The 20964-nt window shown below is 27.8% G+C and overlaps 2 protein-coding genes across 4 annotated transcripts; both read left to right on the top strand.

Annotated features, from left to right (window-relative positions):
- The first annotated feature begins 5551 nt into the window (after nucleotides 1–5551).
- Nucleotides 5552–6539, top strand: LOC127262669 (VQ motif-containing protein 25-like). The gene has a single exon (XM_051291472.1). It carries the CDS (start codon nucleotides 5952–5954, stop codon nucleotides 6408–6410), a length of 459 nt encoding a protein of 152 aa, XP_051147429.1. The 5' UTR covers nucleotides 5552–5951; the 3' UTR covers nucleotides 6411–6539.
- A 5494-nt stretch (nucleotides 6540–12033) lies between these two features.
- Nucleotides 12034–19123, top strand: LOC127261857 (citrate synthase, mitochondrial). 3 transcript variants are annotated; one of them, XM_051290289.1, is made up of 20 exons: nucleotides 12034–12175; nucleotides 12401–12472; nucleotides 12618–12680; nucleotides 13083–13124; nucleotides 13910–13975; nucleotides 14088–14153; nucleotides 14236–14349; nucleotides 14561–14624; nucleotides 15046–15128; nucleotides 15711–15760; nucleotides 15841–15918; nucleotides 16061–16189; nucleotides 16276–16318; nucleotides 16511–16597; nucleotides 16936–17037; nucleotides 17352–17459; nucleotides 17560–17610; nucleotides 17924–17997; nucleotides 18591–18642; nucleotides 18726–19123. In XM_051290289.1, the coding sequence occupies exons 2-20, from the start codon at nucleotides 12422–12424 to the stop codon at nucleotides 18819–18821; spliced, it is 1419 nt and encodes a 472-aa protein (XP_051146246.1). In that variant the 5' UTR covers nucleotides 12034–12175; nucleotides 12401–12421; the 3' UTR covers nucleotides 18822–19123. The 3 variants fall into 3 exon arrangements, with proteins under 3 accessions (XP_051146246.1, XP_051146254.1, XP_051146238.1); XM_051290297.1 differs by having other exon boundaries at nucleotides 12048–12175; nucleotides 12291–12472; XM_051290281.1 differs by having other exon boundaries at nucleotides 12060–12249.
- The last annotated feature ends 1841 nt before the right edge of the window (nucleotides 19124–20964 follow it).

The raw sequence follows: 20964 nt of genomic DNA, 5'->3' as shown, positions 1-20964 counted from the left end.
CTGTATGTAAAAATCAAATGAGAAATTTACTAGTGAACGAATGGAGTATTTATTACGTTAATGCAGTGTTCTACTCCCTCCGTCCTAGTACAATAGTCTTGTTTATCATTTTTTTCTGTCCCAAAATAATAATTTTATTTCTATAAATAATCATATCACTATAAAACTACTCTTACTTTTTCATTATTATTACACAATTGCCACTATTTTTTACACTAATACACTCACTCACAAGGGCAAAAAGATATTTTATATACATTTTTTACTCACTACCAATATAATATCAATATTCCTTAAATTCCGTGTTAAACACAACCCAGACTATAATTTTGGGATGGAGGAAGTATTTTGTATATATACTACATATATTCTAACTTAAAGTATTTTTTTTTATTATTTTTATTTGTCTCGCTCAAAAGTATTTTTTTTTATTTTAATAAAAAATAATATATTAATACCAAAATACTTGTAAATTTTATCTAAATTACAAATATATCATATATATATATATACAATTGATGTATATATAAAGTTAGAAGGTAAAAATATCAAAAAAATTTATACACTTTTATTTACCAATAAAATATTAGTATTATTATTAATATACTATAAGACCCCCCAAAAAAAACTCTTTTAAGTGAGACGAAGAAAGTATAATATATATATATGGTGTTACACTAAAAAATATACTCTCCTGTCCCAATATAATAGTCATGTTTATCATTTTTGTCCGTTCCAAAATATAGTCTCATTTCCATAAATAATCATATTATTTATTACCCTTACTTTTTCATTATTATTACACAATTGCCACTGCTTTTTACACTAATACACTCATAAGAGCAAAAAAATCTTTTATCCGTACTTTTTACCCACTATCAATACAATATCAATATTTTTTAAATTTCGTGCCAAACACAACCCAAACTATAATTTTGGGACAAATAGAATACCATTTTTGTAATCGAAATTTATATCTATTTGATCAAGAACGAGTTTTAATTTATGTTATGATATTTTACTATTCAAGTCTAAAGTCAATAGGATTTGTGTTCTGATATTTTTTTTAATTTATGTTCTGATATCGAGTTTTAATTGATGTTCTGATATTTTTTACTTGGATTTGTGTTTAATTTATAAAATATATTTCATCCGTCCCAATATAATAATCTTATTTACTATTTTTGTCTGTCCCAAAATAATAGTCTTATTTCCAAAAATAATCGTATCACCATAGAACTATCTTTACTTTTTCATTATTATTACATAATTGTCATTACTTTTTACACTAATATACTCACAAGGACAGAAAAATCATTTATCCTTACTTTTTTTTTTCCAACTACTAATATAATATTAATATTTTTTAAATTCCGTATCCAATACGGTAAGATTATACTTTTGAACGGATAGAGTATTATACTCTCGAGTCTATAAAGTCAATCGTTATCCATACACTTCAGTAAATTATTCAATAATAAAAAAATGTAAAAAACATTAAATAATTCATAAATAATTATTTAAAAACGAACAATCCTAAATCATCAACCACTCGTCATTTCATTATCACTATTATTTATTTATTTATTCTCTAACTCCCACAAAACATATACTCCTTTTTCTCGATACAATAGTCTTGTTTATCATTTTTATCCGTCTCAAAACAATAGTTTCATTTCCATAAATAACCATATCACTATAAAATTATTTTTACTTTTTCATTATTATTACACAATTATCACTACTTTTTACACTAATACACTCACAAAAACAAAAAAAACTTTTACCCGTACTTTTTATTTATTATCAATATAATATTAATATTTATTAAATATTTTGCCAAATACAACTCAGACTATACTTACGCGAGAGAGAGAGAGAAACATGTGTAGCAAAAAAAGAATAGATAACAGAAGTCAACGATTAAAATATTAGCAAGTGGAAGGTGGGGAAGATTTTGAATTGCCTATATATTTTTTAAGCCCTTGTATTTTATTTTTTTAATATATATGTTATTGTGATATATTTAAATTAAAAATAATAATTAGTTAATCTAATATTTTATATAAAAATAAATATTCTCTTAGTCTCACCTTTTATATTCGATTTTTTTAAATATAAAAATTTAGATAAAATATGATTATTAAATAGTTAATAAAAAAAATGGTTACATAATGTAAATAATTATATATTATTTTTAAAATAAAATAATTAATTTAATTAAAATAAAATATTTATTGATTATAAAATTTAATTTTTAATTAAAATATATAATCATCTTTTCTAAAAGGATAAATAAATCTGATGAAAAAAAAAATAGAACTAATGGAGAAAAAGATGGGAGGAAGTAGTATATATATAATATTGTTCAAAAAAATAAATTGGATAGTAATATAAATTAAAATAAAATCACAAACAAAAAAAATACTTTCTAAGGTTTTTTTTTTTTTTTTGAATTATTTTACTTGTACTTTTTTTTATGAAAAAAAAAAATATATTTATTCTTCAATAAAAAAAAAAAGAATTCTAACATACTTTCCAATTAATATTATTAAAAAAATACAATATATATACTTAGATAAAATTATATTTAATGTAAAATGGAAAATTAAACATATTGTTTTTTATTTTTTTTTATTATTATTATTTGTTATTTTTTTTAACTTCAATCATAAATTAAATTTTTGAGGATTTTATTGTTAGTCATTAATTGGAAGCTATAAAAATGTTTATTTTGTTATGTTTTAAATATTTTATATAAAAAATAACACTTTTTTATTTTATTTTATTGATAATTAAGTTAGAAAACGAAATTTGAAAACAAGTTCATATTCAATATTAATTCATATTTAACGAACTTAATTTTGTGTTGGGTGCATTCACCTAAATTATTAAATATCCACTTGCATCCCATGTTGGTGCTAATAATATAAATAATAAGTAACTCATTTATTTTATAATAACTTCTGACTTAGGTTGCATTATTATTATTATTTTATAATTTTCTTTAACCCAAATATTGTATTATTATTATTATTATTATTATTATTATTTTATTATTTGGATTTTGTATTTTTCAAAAAATAAAATAAAATATATCATTATTTTTTTTTCACAGAATATTATATCAAATACTTCCTCCGTCTTGTATAATATGAGATGTGAGAATTTAGGTAAAATATAATTAGTAAGTAATTAAAAATTATATTAGTAAAAATAATTATTATATAGTAAAAATAATTATAAATTAAAATTAAGATAACTAAAAATAGTTTAATTGTGATTAAAATGTATAATTATATTTTAAAAAAAATGACAACAAAAATATAAAATAAAGACAAATTATACGAAATGGAGGGAGTATTATTTTAATATCAAATTCAAATTAATTTTTCTCAAATCAAACTAAAAAAACACACATTTTTTTTAATATTTTTATCATATTCTATTTTTTTTTAAAAAAAAATTACTTTTTCATCAAATAAAATATCATATAAAATATTATTTAAATCAAAAGTCAAAACATCATAATCCAATTCACATGAACATAACTACAAACTAAAGTACAAACTTCCGTACATGCTAGGATGTATTTGTTTGGGGGGTTTGGATTTTGAGTTGGGATTTAAATAATAAAAATTTTGAATTTGAATAGTTATATGATGTGATATAAATAGGCGTTGATGTGATGTTTTGAATGTAAAATTGATTTTTAGTATAATATAAAAAATAAAAAATAAGTGTTTAATTTGATATTTTTTGGAAAAAAAAATAGGATAAATAGTGAAGATTTAATCCAATCCCCTAAACAAACACATCCTTATTAATTATAGAATAAACTTTATACAAGATACAAAATGCTTCATTCATTATGCATATATATACATATATATTCTAAATACAATTTCAATTCCTCGTACCACATAAAAAAATCAATTTATATAAAAATACTGAGTAAACAAACGAATAATTTATAGTTTTGCCACCAAAAATTAATACTCCCTCCGTCCCATATGATATGGGTGTATTACTGTAGACATGAGAATGTAGGTAAAGTATAATTAGTAAGTAATTAAGAAATGTATTAGTAAAAATAATTATAGATTAAGATTAAGATAAGTAAATAGTTTAATTAAAATTAAGAAAATTTAAAATTTAAAATTTAAAATGCGATTAAAGTGTATAATTATATTTCCAAAAATAGAAAAGACAAGTTATATGGGATGAACGAAAATAAAAAATAGAGACAAATTATCTGGGACGGAGGGAGTATATATATATATATATATATGTGCGTGTGTGTCCGTGTGCGCGTGGCTACAACTTGTGTTCAAATGCAGTTGCAATAAGGCTCTGCATAGATGATGATCAAATAAGCCACATGCATATGTAAATAGTATTAGTGGCACGTTGTTTTCATTCATACGTATACAATTTTAAGTTCTATTTTATATACAAAATTTTAAATAATATTTAGCAATACCTATCGATACTATATATATATATATATATACATTAGTTTATTTTATTTAATTTGTCAATTTTTTATATTTTCTATCGTCTTAAATAATTGTCTTTTTAAAAAAAAAAAAATCATAATTATATATTTTAATCACATTTTAAAATTTATAATTTATAATTCTTTTTATTTTAATTAAATTATTTAGCTATTTTAAAATCTATAATTACTTTTATTAAATCATAATTATTTTTATTGATATATTTCTTAATTATTTATTAATATGTATCTAAGCTAAAAGGAAAAAAATTATACAGGGTGGAGGAATTATTTTTTTAAAAAATAGATTATACTCCCTCCGTCCCACATAATTTGTTCATATTTTCTATTTTCGTCAATCCCACATAATTTGTCCTTTCCTTTTTTGGAAAATTAATTATACACTTTAATCATATTTTAAAATTTAAAATTTAATTTTTTTTAATCTTAATTAAACTATTTAGTTATGTTAATCTTAAATTATAATTATTTTTACTAAATAATAATTATTTTTACTAATATATTTCTTAATTACTTACTAATTATACTTTACCTAAATTCTCGTGTCTACAGTAATACATATATATTACATAGGATGGAAGGAGTATTAATACTTCCTCTGTCCCTTTTGAAATGGACCTTTTGGAATTTTGTAATATATTAAAAAATAATAATATTTTATTGGTTATTGGAAGTGTGTAAAAAATTTTGACATTTTTACCTTTTGACTTTCTGTATAAAATAATTGTATGTTTAATGATATGTTTGTAATTTAAATAAATCAGACAACCGAAAATGGTCAAAAAAAATATTTTAAATTGGAACTTAGGGAGTATTTATTTCTTATGATCAAATATTAAATTTTAACTTTCAAAAACTTTTATATAAACAAGCCTAAAAAAAAATCAAACTCTTTGTTTGGGTGATTGAATTGGATTTATACTATTCATCCAATTTTTTAACCTAAAAAACATTAAATCAAACACATATTTTTCATTTTTTATATTATACTAAAAATTAATTTTACATTCAAAACATCACATCAACACTTATTTATATCAGATTATACAACTATTCAAATTCAAAATTTTTACTATTTAAATCCCAACTCAAATTTCAAACCCGAACAAACACACCCTAATATTACCCCGAGCAAAGAACTGTTCAATCTTACGTTAGGTGTATTTACTCAGCTAAATCTAAAGATCAACCACTTCACAATATCATCAACTAGTCATTACTTCTAAGAGGCATTCTGAAATTTATTTATTTATTTTGGAGCAAGTTGAGGTATCTAGTTGCTGCTGTTTCTGCAACATCTGTACTATAAATATGGAATAATCAATCTACACAAGAATAAACAACCAAACAACTCTACCGATCATCACGGAAACCATATTCTAATCAGCGCCATTGAAGAAGAAGACGAAGAAAGGATAAGGAAAATTCAAAAATGGTACCTAAATCCTTTGACAGAGATGCAGCTCGATTCAAGCCGCTGGTTAACCACAAATCGCACAGGATTTCGAAATTGAAGCCAAAGATACGCATAATTCACTTAATCGAACCGGAAATCATAACGACTGATGTGCAAAATTTCCGAGAGCTTGTCCAGAGACTTACCGGTAAACCAGACGCAGAAATCAATCGAAGAGCGTACCTGAGGTGTAATAATAATAATGCCTCGCCGCGTGGAAACAAGCCGTCGACGAGCTCGGAATCAGAGCGGAGCGCAGAGAGAGTGAAGACGGAGAAGGAAGATTTCTGTGAAGGAGAGATGATTTCAGATCTGTTTCTGAGTTTTCTGGAAGATTCGGATGCGTTTATCATCAATGGAATTGGAATGGATCAATTTCCAAATCTGCTCTCTGAAATCAATGCATTTGACGCAGAGCTCCCGCCTCTCTGTTGAAAACTCATCGCTGCGGTTACCATTTTTATCTTCGCAGACAAATTTTCGATTTTTTTGGGTGGGTTTGAAAATAGTTTTTTTTTTTTTTTTTTTAATAGATTAAAGTAAATATTGGTTGTGGTTTTTTTGCTGGATTATTCTTTTATGTTTATAAAATTGTGAAATTTTTGTTGTTATTTATTGAAAATTATATAAATACTATAATTTTTTTTTAATTTTCTTTTTAGATTATTTATAAAAATAAAAATAATTTTTTATCGTAATTGTTAAATGTTGGGAATAATATAAATTGAATGTAAACATGCTTTAAATATTTTGTTTCCGTTTTTTTCTATCCAATATAATATAGTCAAGTGTAATAAAAAATAAATATACTGTTTATTTAGTCAATTTGCTAAAATAACCGTTAATTAGAGATGGCAAAAATACATACGGTTCGAAAGTCGATTCGAGTACGGTACAAAAAAAATGTGTTTAAACCTCAAAAAATAAGTTTAAAAATTTTCGAACCGTACATAGCCCGGCGCGTTAATGAACTGCGCCGTGTCAGGCCCCGCAGATTTTTAAAATTAATATTTAATTTTAAATAAATTATATATATATTAATTTTTAAATTAAGAAAAATTAAACATAGCTTCGTGGTAAAGTTCATAGGGGTTGAATTCTAATTCAATTTTTCACTTCTACTATTTAAATAAAATTAAACATAGCTTCGTGGTAAAGTTCTTAGGGGTTGAATTCTAATTCAATTTTTCACTTCTACTATTTAAATATATTTTATTCTAAACTAATTCAAAGTTTAAAGAATAAACAAAATAATTTAAAACGGTCTGACAAGGCACACCTAGGCGGGCTCAGATTGGCTGGCCTTTCCAAGCCCGATTTGCAATTGGGCCATGTTAGCTGGCACGGTGGTTTGAAATCGGGTCAGATTGGCCCGGCACAAAAAAAATTGTGCTGGCTGAAATTGATGTCTGCTCTTTTTCACTATCGAGAAGATTTTTTCGATACCAAAGTCGACGTCTACCTCATCTTCCATATGTATCATTTTATTTTCACTTAAATTCAGTATGTTTAGATGGTTAAATTCTCTATGTTTGATTTTTGTTCATTTGAAACGAATTAAACGGAGTTAGAATCTAACAAATATATATTTTTCAAAAAAGTTACAGTTAGCTGGAATTTCTACTAAATTGAAATGTGTTCATTAGAGAAATCGAATCCGACAAGACTGGAACGTGTTTACAAGACTAGATAAATCAATTCGAAAAATTAAAAGGTAGAGTCGGAGCTTACAAAGACAAGAAAAATTGATTACAAAGAAATATTTCGATTACAATTAACTAAATTTCTGTTGGAAAATTGATTAATTATTTAATCGATTGAATTTAATTTTAAATTAAATTCATAATTTTCGAAATCGATTATTCGGTGAGTTAAAATGCATGTGTGTTGTATGATGGTTATTGATAGTGTGGTTAGACATATGAATACAAGTAAGCCACAGACGTGCGTGTCACATGCCCGGACCAGATAATGACACAACTACACGAGCATGAGTTATGTCTCAGGCTCAAAGTCTTGGTCGTGGTCATGGGTTAGACTTGAATTTGGTGAATGCTAGATTTGACGAAGTCTATTATGCTCCAAAGTCAAATTGAAACAACAAAATATTTTGTTGAAGTCCTAAAAAATATATATCACAAAAAAATTATAATTAAATACATGTATGATAAATAATTATTTGAAATTTGCAAATTCAAGTAATATATTTATGACCAAAAATTATGTGTGATGTTTATGGTCAGACATTACCAAACTTATGCCCGGCGATTACCAATCATTAAATATTGGCGATTTCGACTCGAAATTAAACTAAAGTTGGAGTGCCTATATAAGGTCACTTCTACCATTTTATTCAACACACCACCAAGAGAAGATTTTTTCTCTATAAGGTTGAAGCTTTTTGCCTTAAAGCATCTTAGATAACTCTTTTGAGATTAGACCAAGTTTATCATCTGAGTTTACTTATTCTGTTGAAAAAACAATTTGCCGTTTGGTGCTCTGCTTAGTGTAATTCACTTCATACGTCTGCAGAGTTTCAATGAGAGCATTCAAAGACATTGTTTTAATTTTCTCCAAATCTTCAAGAGTAGATACCTTGTTGTAGAATTTCTCCGATGTAGTGCGCATTATTTTAAACACCAACTTGCTTTTCCCATACACAAGTTCTAGACTTTGAGCACGACTTACAACGCTTTTGAATATGTTGTTGTACTCAAACACGGACTCTTGATTCTTCATCTAAATTGTCAAACCCTCTCTTTATTATCTGCAACTTAAATCGCCTAACTTTATCATCCCCTTCAAATGTACCGCGCAGTGCGTCCCAAGCGTCTTTGGCCATATTGCACGTTGATATGATTTGATAGAAGGATTGATCAACACCGTTGATAGTTTGCATTTAAGAGGGTCTTTTCTTCTGAAGTGTATTGTACTTTTATTTCTCAATCACATCAATAAAATCTAATATGTTTTTCTTTTCGCTCCTCATCCGATCATGATCGTCTTTTATGGAAGAGTTCACCCAATTAAAACTGTATCCCACGCGTCTTCTCCAAGGAACATGATGAAAATTTTCATTTTTATTTTCAAGTGTTGATAATTTTCTCTATCAAGTAGAGGAGACTTTGTAATTGAGCTGCCTTCTTTTCCGGCCATAGTTATGGATCTCTTCTCAAAACATCGAGAAGCCTGCTTTGATACCAATTGTTGGTCTCAACCCTTTTAAATTCAACAAACACAAAACAACAACACCACAATATTTCCAGATAAACTCGACTGCACATGGATAGTTCGTAGATAACTCAAACAACGTGTGCACTCTGATTGATAGCAATAAAAAAAAAAATAATAGTTAACCAATTTCGACCATCGAATACCATATTTCGAGGTATCAACCCAGAAAAATTAATATTCAAGAAAGAATGAATCAAGCTTACAAAGTTGTTGAATGTATCATTGCCCTTGAAAATTTCACTCTCTCGCTCACATAGAGTTTTCTCCCACAAAATTTCACCTTACAACCTATGCAAACACAACTCCCTTGTCCCCTCTCAATTCTCTCTTTCATTTCTTACGCTCCTTTTTGTTTTTATGTACATTATAGTTACTTCTCTATCCAACATTCACAACAAGACCCAAAATGAAAAAAAAAAGAAATTATTCTCAATAATTTCATAATTTGATTTTTCTATTTTGTCCTAATCAATTCTCCTAAAATCTCCTTATTCATCTCAAGCATATCCTTAGAATCGATGTTTCCTCAAAAATACGCCAACTTGATCTAATTTGAACCGCAATAGAATAGATCATTTGTTTCATGCTTAATGGGCCACAACTCTTCACCATGTTCATACGTTTGATCAGACCTCCTACAAACATTAATTAAAATTCAATAAAATGTACAATCCTAGTTCAACGTGAGAAACTCAATCAAAAAATTGTTTCGAGGGTTTGATTATGTGATAGTCACAAATCACTTTATTATATCAATTTCATCATTTTTTTATAGGCGATTGTTTGCGGACTATTAAGTTCAATTGAAATGTTATTTGGATTACATTTCAAAAATAATTATTGCAACTCTCACATCTTAAAAGAATAATTAAAAATATTTCATTTGAGTGAAAGCAATAAATTCGTAACGATGTGGAGTTTTATTTAGATAATAATTTGAAAATTTTGAAATATTTTAATAATTTTATAAATAGTTAAAATTTAAATATTTAATATGATATTTTTATAAAAATAAGATTAGTTGATAAAGGCAAACGCTGGAGAAATTTCTTGTTAAAACTTTTTAAAGTTTTTATTATATTTATTAATATGTGTACATATTTTTTAAATATTATTATACTCCTTCCGTCTCAAAATTATAGTTTGAGTTCTGTTCGATTTAAGGAATATTGATATTATAGTGGTAGTGGGTAAAAAATATAGGTAAAAATTTTTTTTGCTCTTGTAAGTGTATTAGTGTAAAAAGTAGTGGCAATTGTGTAATAATAATGAAAAAGTAAGAGTAGTTTTATAGTGATATAGTTATTTATAGAAATGAGATTATTGTTTTGGGACGGATAAAAATAAATGGTAAACAAGACTATTGTAATGGAACAGAGGAAATATTAAATAGTCAAATTTTACTCATCTTTAAAATTCAAAATTTTGAAATTTCCTTAACGTACATATTTTAGGGTGTGTTTAGTTTATAAATATAATTGTAGATAAATAATAATATAGATAACTCAATCGATTGAAAGAAAAAGAAAAGAGAAAAAAAAAGGGAAGAATGAATTGAATAGAAGAAAACTAGAAATTAAATAGAAGAAAATTTAAGTGAAATAAGAATTAAAAAAAAATATTATAATATTTAATTAGTTAATTTTTATTTTAATAGTAATTTAATTATAGTAATTTTTATTAGATCAGAATAGTAAATTTAATAAAAATTAACAAAATTAAACAATAAAAACTTAAATATAATAATTTTCAATTTTTATTTGTTTTTGCATTGAAGGAAAATAAAAATAAAAAGTAAAATAATATTTTTTAGTTAAAATTCAAAATATCATTTTTTATTATTATTGTCCATTCCACTGAAAACTATTCTTTTTTTATTTTATAAAAAAATAAATAAATTATATACTAATATCAAATCACCATTTAATTTTTACTTAAAATTAAAAACATACAATTATTTTATACATAAAAAATACTATTTTTTCCTGTCCCTCTAAAAAAAAGGATAATATTTCGTAACTTAGTAATTGTACTGCCTATCTAACATAATTAATACTCTTACAACTTATAATATATTACATATCATTACTTTTATATCACATAATCGAATAAGATTATTATTATTATTTTACTATAAACTAATACTCCCTCCGTCCAAAAATTAATCTCCTATTTTTTTATTTGGGACGTCCAATAACTATTGTCCTATTTTCTTTTTTTTAAACACAAACTTTGCCTTTTTACTCTTCATTTATTTATCACTTTTAATCTCTACTTTATGATAAAGGATAAATTAATTTGTCAATTCATTAAAAAAAACATAATTACCTAAAAAATCGTGCAAATATACTTTAAGACAATTATAAATGGACGAAAGGAGTATAATACTAATATTACAAATTTAGGTGCAAAATTGCTAACTTTATGGAACTGAAATAATATTACTCCCTTTTCCCAATTAATTTGTCTATCTTAGTTTAGACACTGAATTTTTAGGTATTGTTTAGTTAGTAAATAAATAATTAAAAAGAGTATGAGTGAAAATAACTCTGATTTAAAAATAATTATAAGTTAAAACTGAAATAAAAAATTATATATTATCAATTTTAAAATGCGATTAAAGTGTATAATTATATATTTAAAAAAAATAAATTATGTGGAACAAATAAAAATAAAAAAATAGACAAATTAAATGAAACAAATAGTGTACTTTTTAATTTATAATAAAACTACAAAAATATCATTTTAATTTGAACAGTGAGTAATTTATTCCTCAAATTTCAATATTCTTATTTTTAAAATTCCCAAACACGCCATTGCTTTACATTTCCTAAAGTGGCTATTCACCACCACTAGCGGCGCTGCGCGTTGGTCAATTCTGCCTCCGCACTGTTAGCGAATCTGTCCACGTCTCTCTCTCTCTCTCGAACCTTTTTCCCATCCCAATCCACCATTTTCTCTTCTAGGTTTTCCTTCTTCATCATCTGCTAATCAAATTTTATCTATTAATCTCGTTTTCCTGCTTTTTAATCGTTAATCTGTAAGTATTCACTTGTCTCGTGTTTTGATAATATCTTTCAGATATCTGCTGTAGATCGATCAATTTGGTGTGCGCCATGCGGCGTTAAATTTCTCTGCCTGCGGCTGTGCTTGTGATTTTGATTTTGTGATTTATATTCTTGTTTCTGCAGGGTGTTTGGTGATTGTGAGCAATGGTGTTCTATAAGGGCGTTTCTTTATTGTCCAGGCTGCGATCTCGCAGTGTAAGTAGTGTGCCTTGTAAAAGGATAACAAAAATTAACTTAAGATTACATTTGATCTGGATGTTTATGACATCTCTTTTTTGTTGCTTTTTAAAAAATGAGGATGAAAAAAGAAAATTGATGGATGTTTGTATGCATTTAACAGGTTCAGCAGCCAGGTTTCTGCAATACTGTACGTTGGCTTCAAGTCCAAACCTCCACAGATGTTGTAAGCAATTTCTGTTTATGTTGGTATTTGACGACTGTCGATATGGATTGGTGGCAATTTCGATGGTTGTGTGCATTAGTCAATGTTTCTGAAAGTGACATATTTGAGATTGATGTTTATCTCTTTCAGTGCCGTGTCAAGTATATCAAAATTAAGGATTATGTATATTCATAATAGTAATTGAACAGCATGTTATTCTTTAATGGGACTCAACATAATGCCTAGTTGTGGCTGTGCTGACTTGCAAGAATTGGGAACTGGATTTATCGAAGTTAGAGCATTTTAATGTTATGATGTTTTCATTTTCTTGATATGTCATGTGCTTTGTTTGGTTTTACAGTCTTTATCATCCTTGGATCACTAAGCTAATATTTTCTCATGTGTTAATGTATTTATCTACAGGACTTGTATTCGGAGCTGAAGGAATTGATACCACAACAGCAGGTAATTGTCCTGGATGAAAAGAATTGAGAGTAGCCACTATATGATGATTACAATTCATCCTTTGTCTATTTGATTCTGGTCTCAAAATCCAGTTCTGTATGCGTTCTGGTCGAATTGCAGAATGAAATTGATGTCTTCCTCATTTCCATCTAAGATTTAATCCTAGTACATTGGATTGGCTATGTGGATTGCATGTTCCTATTATTTTTTATTAAGACAGAAACTATTGTCTAGGATTAATCAAAATGTCTCTTTTACTGTTTTCTACCCATTTGTTCTAGGTCTCTTACTTTCCTTTTACTATTAGTGGAGTGTCTGTTTTCTTTGTATGTTGGTCTCATCTTCTCATTTGTTGATTAGACTTCCACGCTCTAGCTAATGCATTTATTTATTTGTTTTGATCTCGTTTAGTATGTAAGGATAACCATCTCAACATTGTCTTCAACTATTCTAAATTTTGTTCATGTAGATTTACTCATCCCCCAACTACATAGATTGCCTTGTTTTATAATTCTATATTTTTTATATATCAATTGCAAGGAGTTTTGCAATCACAGAGTAAGATGACATCTCCATGATCCAATTTGTTTGATTCTATGTGGAACTCTTAGTCTGTTATCAATTCTTCCAAGGATAAATTCTAAATACTTATAGAAATACTATATATATATATATGTATGAGTCTATTGTTTGTGCAATGAACAGACCAACCATCAACAGTGGAGGGGCCTTGTTTCTTGGTAATCTTTATATAATGACTAACCAATTCATATTTACTGTCTCAGGAGCGCCTAAAGAAACTGAAATCACAGCATGGCAACGTTCAGCTGGGGAATATAACTGTTGATATGGTGTGTATGGGTGCGTGCGTGTGTTTTACTTCTGGATACCCTTCTATTTAATCGATGCATTAGTTATACTGATTATTCAGGTGTTAAATGATATACTTGTAAATTTCCTAAGGTACTTGGTGGAATGAGAGGAATGACAGGGTTATTGTGGGAGACATCTTTACTTGATCCTGAAGAGGTACAGATCCATTGGAGCTATTTATGATTCTACTTCTTAAACACTCCTGCAGCGTTTCTCAGTGATTTATGCTCTGATTTAGGGAATTCGCTTTCGGGGCTTGTCAATTCCCGAGTGTCAGAAATCGTTGCCTGCAGCGAAGCCTGGAGGGGAACCATTACCTGAAGGACTTCTTTGGCTTCTGTTAACAGGAAAAGTGCGTTGCTAACATGTTATTCTGTTCCATTGCTTCTTGCTATGCTCAATTCAGCTTATGACATGTTGAAACTATTAGTTTGAAATGATATATTTTGTTCGGTTAAGTCCACAATTTAAAAGAGTGGCATGGTCTGTTTTTCTTGATTATGCTCTATATTCTATAATCTTCCACAAAAGTTAATGTGTTATTTTCTTTTGTTTTGCTTCAGGTGCCATCTAAAGGGCAAGTTGATTCTTTATCGAAGGAGCTGAGGAGTCGTGCTAAAGTTCCTGGTAGTTACCCTTAAATATTCTTTAGCTGCTTAATCTTTGACTGCATCCTGTAAGCCACTCATCTAGTTATGCCAACTTAATTTATCAAGGTAGTTACCCTTAGCTTCTCTTTAGCAGCTGCTTAGCCTATGACTCTATGATCTGCGGCCAGTTGGTTTTTTATTTTTTTGTCTCTGAATCTAGTTATGCCCTTAATCATGCATGATAATATTTGAACGTTTCAGCGCTGTTACATAATTTTGCATTACATTACACCCATAGTTTACAAAAAAGCTTATATATGTCCTCCCTGTGTTAACATCATTTTCCTGAACTTCTTTTCAACTTTCACTTTCAATGCTTATCTGTCTATCACCCCCTTCTGTTCTTAACATTCGTTTCTCCTCTCTTCAAAAACTCAAAGTCATGGTTGTTGTTGCAGATCATGTATATAAAACAATTGATGCTTTGCCCATTACTGCCCATCCCATGACACAGTTTGCAACTGGTGTCATGGCTCTTCAGGTAGATAATTAGATTTTTGCATTTTACTTGTATTCGTACCTCATGCCTTTCCTTACTGATATTTTGTCTGAACTTAATACCAATGATAGGATAAAAAATTGCTCGAGGAAAATTCAATGTTGTAATGAAAAAGGGCTTGTTTTCATGGCATCCATTTGCATTTATTAGTGTGTTTATTGAATTTTTGCCAGTTCTTACTATTCCTGAAATATTTATTGAAACAATCAAATGCTTGATCTAGTCTAAAATAGTCATGGGTGAAGAGCTTTGATACATGATATTTATTATGACAGATTTTTGTATTCCATACCCGCAGAGAATGAAAATAAAAAAAATCTACTATTTGTTACTGACCCTGCCAACACTGTTGTGCATTTGGATTCTTCAACAAAAAAGGATGGTGCTAATTTGTGTTTCTACTATCTTGAGTCGAATCACTTCCTACACTGTTATTTTACCATATTGATTTTTGTAATAAAATGTTTTCCAGACTGAGAATGTTTTTAATTCATAAAACTATCCTGTTATTGTGTTGTTAGTATAAGGGGGTATGAACTGAATATTCATCATGTTTTGCGTTAGGTCCAAAGTGAATTCCAAAAGGCATATGAGAAGGGAATACACAAATCTAAGTGAGTTCTTGAAAGATTTTGTCCTTAAAAAGGGAATATGTTATATAGCTTTATAAACTCACAATATATGGTATCTACAGGTATTGGGAAGCCACATATGAGGACTGTATTAGTTTGATTGCTCAAGTTCCAATTGTAGCTTCTTATGTCTACCGCAGGTTGGTTAATGGATTATATCTTCGTCCGCCTGAATTGAATCGTCCATGTGAACCTTTCAATACTGTGTTCACATGAATCAGGCCTGTATTGGTTACTCAGATTATAATTATATTGGGTAACATATATTTGATAAATTTGAAGGATTTACAAAAACGGGCAAGTTATCCCACCAGATGATTCCCTAGATTATGGAGGAAATTTTTCACATATGCTAGGGTTTGATGATCCAGCCATGCAAGAGCTAATGAGGCTCTATGTCACAATCCATAGGTGCATTTTACAATCTCATGCAATTTTTTTGTTCAATTGCAATTTGAGTCCTATTGTAGCTTACATATTTATGCTCCTCCATGTAGTGATCACGAAGGTGGAAATGTCAGTGCCCATACTGGTCACCTGGTAAGCAACATCACCCTTTACTTTAGCTTTTACAAATACTATTGTTGGTTGATACATCATTCGTTGCCTTCGGTTTAAGCTGCATCTATAACCTCCTCTCTATATTGCGCACATATATAGATTTTTAGATTTCACAGCATCCGTTTAATAATTCTTATATTTTTCTGATGTTTGATATCGTATTTTGTACAGGTTGCTAGTGCTCTTTCTGATCCTTATCTCTCTTTTGCTGCTGCACTAAATGGTTTAGCTGGTCCTCTTCATGGCTTAGCTAATCAGGTGTGCTAATGTTTCTCTATATACATTAATTCGAAGATATGAATCAACATGTAATTGTAAAAATCACCATAATGTTATGCATGAGGCAACGGGATATAGACACAGCAAGGAAAACAGAAGTTATGGCTCTGGTCTCTTTGAATTTTTTGTCAGTTTCTTTACAATGCAACCATTACAATTTTCCATAAATATGATTTTTTTCTCTCACAAAACATTAAATCCAATTACTCTTTAAACCAAAAACCAAAATTAAAACACAACCAAACAAATATAGCAGGTCATAAATAGGAGAATGCAGATGATTGCAGGCTTACATCTCTCTTATTTTCTAATTACAGGAAGTTTTGCTGTGGATCAAATCCGTGGTAAAAGAGTGTGGGGAAAATGTCAGCAAAGTAGAACTTAAAGATTATGTCTGGAAAACACTCAACAGTGGGAAGGTAATATCTACATGCGAAATATTCTCCCTCCTCCCTCCCAACACGGGTCTCAATTTACTTTCATGTTTAATAGTATTGAAATAGAAGCTCTAAGCCAATTCGAAGCCTCATGATTTTTATTCACCACACATTTGCTATGGTCTCCATAATATATGCCCCAACTGTACATTACACATTGATTACTTGCTTCTTGATGGTGTTCTAGAAATGTACCTCTCTCTTAATCTGTTGCCTTTGTTTTGTATTTACGTCATTGTTTACTTGCCTTTCTTGAAATAATGTTGTTTTTACTATCATTTGTATTGATGTTTTAGGTTGTCCCTGGTTTTGGACATGGAGTTCTCCGCAAGACGGATCCTAGATACACATGCCAAAGAGAGTTTGCTCTAAAGCACTTGCCTGAAGATCCACTATTTAAACTGGTTATTATTTCATACTTGCGAAAATTATAAATAATGGTATGTATACGTCATCTTGTTTCGGCATGAATTAAATATATTCCGCCTTGAATTTTCATTGCAGGTTTCAAATCTCTATGAAGTAGTGCCTCCAATTCTTTTGGAACTTGGCAAGGTAATGCCACTCTGCTTCATAACTTGAAAAGAATCATCTTTACATTTTACGGGATCTTGTGTTGTTATTAATTGTTTATAAATTAATTGGATTATTTACCTACTTGAGCAAACTGGATTTGAGAAAGATACATATATAGATTGACAGATTGTAACTTTTGTTTGTAAATCTCAATTACATGTTGAGCTCAACTTTGAGTTGAATGCTGTTAAAGAGTGTGCATTTTCTTCCCTGTTTGAAAATATCTCTTTTATTCAGTTTCTTTCTCCTAATTTTATTTTATTTCTCAAGTTATTATTATCATTTTTTTCAGGTGAAAAATCCATGGCCTAATGTGGATGCACACAGCGGAGTATTGCTCAATTACTACGGTTTAACTGAAGCAAGGTAACTTTCATAAACTATTTCCCTTGGTGCAATAATACTTAAACAATGATGCTTTTTATATATATATATATATATTTCCACTTATTACTCCTGCAGGTGACCCCTTTTTCTTTTATTGTCCGACAAAAGATTACCCATTTATATTTTTAGTAAATTTATTATCTTAAACATATTTAATAAATATAAATCAATTTAATTAAATTTTTAACTTCTTACACGGCCCACTCAAAACCCTTTATTTTTATCTCCTTATCTATATTCAAACTTCTTATATTTTATAAAACTAGTTTTTAAGTTAATTATAAATAAATAAATATATTTTTTATTTATTTGTATTATATAATATTTTATTATTTACAATATTCATATTAATCCTAAAAATATTTAAAATACCAATAATACTATTTATATAAAAAATAATAAAATTGTATCATAACTTATTATTAATAACTTACGGTATCTATCTCTAACAAAATGGCTCAGCCTTGCTGAGATGGAGGGAGTATTATTTAATGCAATGCTAGGTCAATGTAATTTTTCCAAAACCATAACTACATAGCCTTATGTGTCAAATGTTTCATCAATATCGACAGATACTACACTGTTCTCTTCGGCGTGTCAAGGGCTATCGGAATTTGTTCTCAGGTTTCCTTCCAAATCACCTCGATCTATTCATATCATAACTTTTAAAACATTTGTCGACTCTTTGACATGCTTACGTTCATCAGCTTATATGGGACCGAGCTCTCGGACTGCCACTCGAACGACCAAAGAGTGTCACAATGGAATGGCTCGAAAATTACTGCAAGAAAGTAGGAGCCTAAGCTCGACACTCTCCCCAAAGATCACGCTGTTTAATGATTGACTCACTCTCGAATAAATGGTTTCTTGAGGTTAGAAGGGCAGTTGAGCATTCGTCGCCTTCTGTGCAATGCAGACAAGGTCGGGTCAATATGATCCGATCTCCGACTTCAGGTTGGTTTATAGACAGTTGTTCTAATATTTGTACAATGCAATAAATAGTTAAAGTGTGCATTCTGAGTGTGAGCATGACAGTAGAAAGTTTCCCTGTTCGAATGGGTTTAATTGATTTTATTTTTTTAAAGACTAAATGATTTGATCACCATTTTGCTTGCTTGCTTGAATTGGGCAAATTGATATTATTATTTCGTGTTAATTAATTTGAATATGAAAGAAAGAGCATATATACATACATACATATATATATATATATATGGATATGTGTGTGTTAGGGTAGACATGAACTGTGTAAATCCCAAATATTATTTGTCGTGAAAGAGAGGGTAGAGATGGTCTGATGGTGTGGAGGTCATAAATAAATACATTAAATTAAAATACCGTTATTACGTTTATTTCAATTGAATTTTCGATTAATTTTCTTCTCCACTATATGTTTTCATTTTTGTAGAATTTCATTTTGAACTATAATATAATATTATCTTAATTAGATGTGTTCGGTAGTGGGATTCTATCCCAAAATTACTATTTATTAAATTTTTTTTCCTTCAAAAGTATCAAATTGAACACCTATTTTTTATTTTTTATATTATATTAAAAATTAATTTTACATTCAAAACATCGTATCAATATTTATTTATATTATCACTATTTCAAATTCAAATTTTTATTATTCAAATTTCAACTCAAATTTCAAACTTCCAAACAAACGCTAAAAGATTACTAAAATGACATTATAATCATCTTCTTTGATAAAAATCGATCTATTGGATTTGTTTATTTTAATCAGTTTAAAATTAACTTATCTATTTTTTTTAGTAATTTGTTTTCCCACGTATTAAAATAAAATATATTTACATTTGACCTATCATTAGAATATACTATTAATATAGTTTAACTATATTACCAAAAATTTAGGAATTTCCTTTTTCTATTATATTGCATACATGAAAGACATTCATACCGACATAGTGAGTATATAATTCAAATAATGAAGAGAAATCAATCCAGAATTCTTTTATTAATTTATAAACAGTAAAAAAACGGACTGGGCCGATCCTACGTGGCAAAGAACTTTTTTGTGCTTGGTTGGAGATTGAATTGGATATACATAGTTCATCCAATTTTTTTTTTCCAAAAAATATGAAATCAAACTCTATTTTTTATTTTTCATATTATACTAAAAATTAATTTTATATTCAAAACATCACATCAACACCTATTTATATAACATGGTACAACTATTCAAATTCAAAATTTTTACTATTCAAATTCCAACTCAAAATCCAAACTCCCAAACAAACACAAAACTTGAGCCCCACGCAATAGTGATATAATTATAATGCTCATCCATCTGGACAAAGTATATTATAAATACGAAGATTTAAAATTATTATACTCTCTCCGTCTCAATATAATAATCTTTTTTTATCATTTTTATCCGTTTCAAAATAATAGTTTTATTTTTATAAATAACTATATCACTATAAACTACCTTGCTTTTTCATTATAATTATACAATTGCACTACTTTTTACACTAATACACTCACAAGGACAAAAAAAAATCTTTTATCCGTACTTTTTACCCACTACTCATATAATATCAATATTCTGTGCCAAATACAACTCAGATTATAATTTTGAGATGGAGGACGTATTATATTAATCCGTTACTATAGACACAAGAATTTATGAATATACTTAATATATAATTAAAAATATATTGGTAAAATTAATTATAACATAATACAAATAATTATAAATTAATGTTGAGATAACTAATTAGTATAATACAAATTAAAAATATATAAATTATAAAATTTAAAATATATAATTTTTTTTTTTAAAAAAAAGTGACATAATATGTCAAATGACAATAATATGACATTATATGTGAAAATAAGGAAATAATTAATAATTAATTAAAAAATATATTAGTAAAAATAATTATAATATAGTAATAATAATTATAAACTAAAGTTAAAATA

The sequence above is a fragment of the Andrographis paniculata genome, unplaced genomic scaffold (assembly GCF_009805555.1).
Source record: "Andrographis paniculata isolate CXL003 unplaced genomic scaffold, ASM980555v1 Contig15END, whole genome shotgun sequence".
In the NCBI taxonomy this organism is placed as follows: Eukaryota; Viridiplantae; Streptophyta; class Magnoliopsida; order Lamiales; family Acanthaceae; genus Andrographis; species Andrographis paniculata.
Note: the sequence above shows the minus strand (reverse complement) of the source record. Positions and strands in the feature narration are given on the sequence as shown.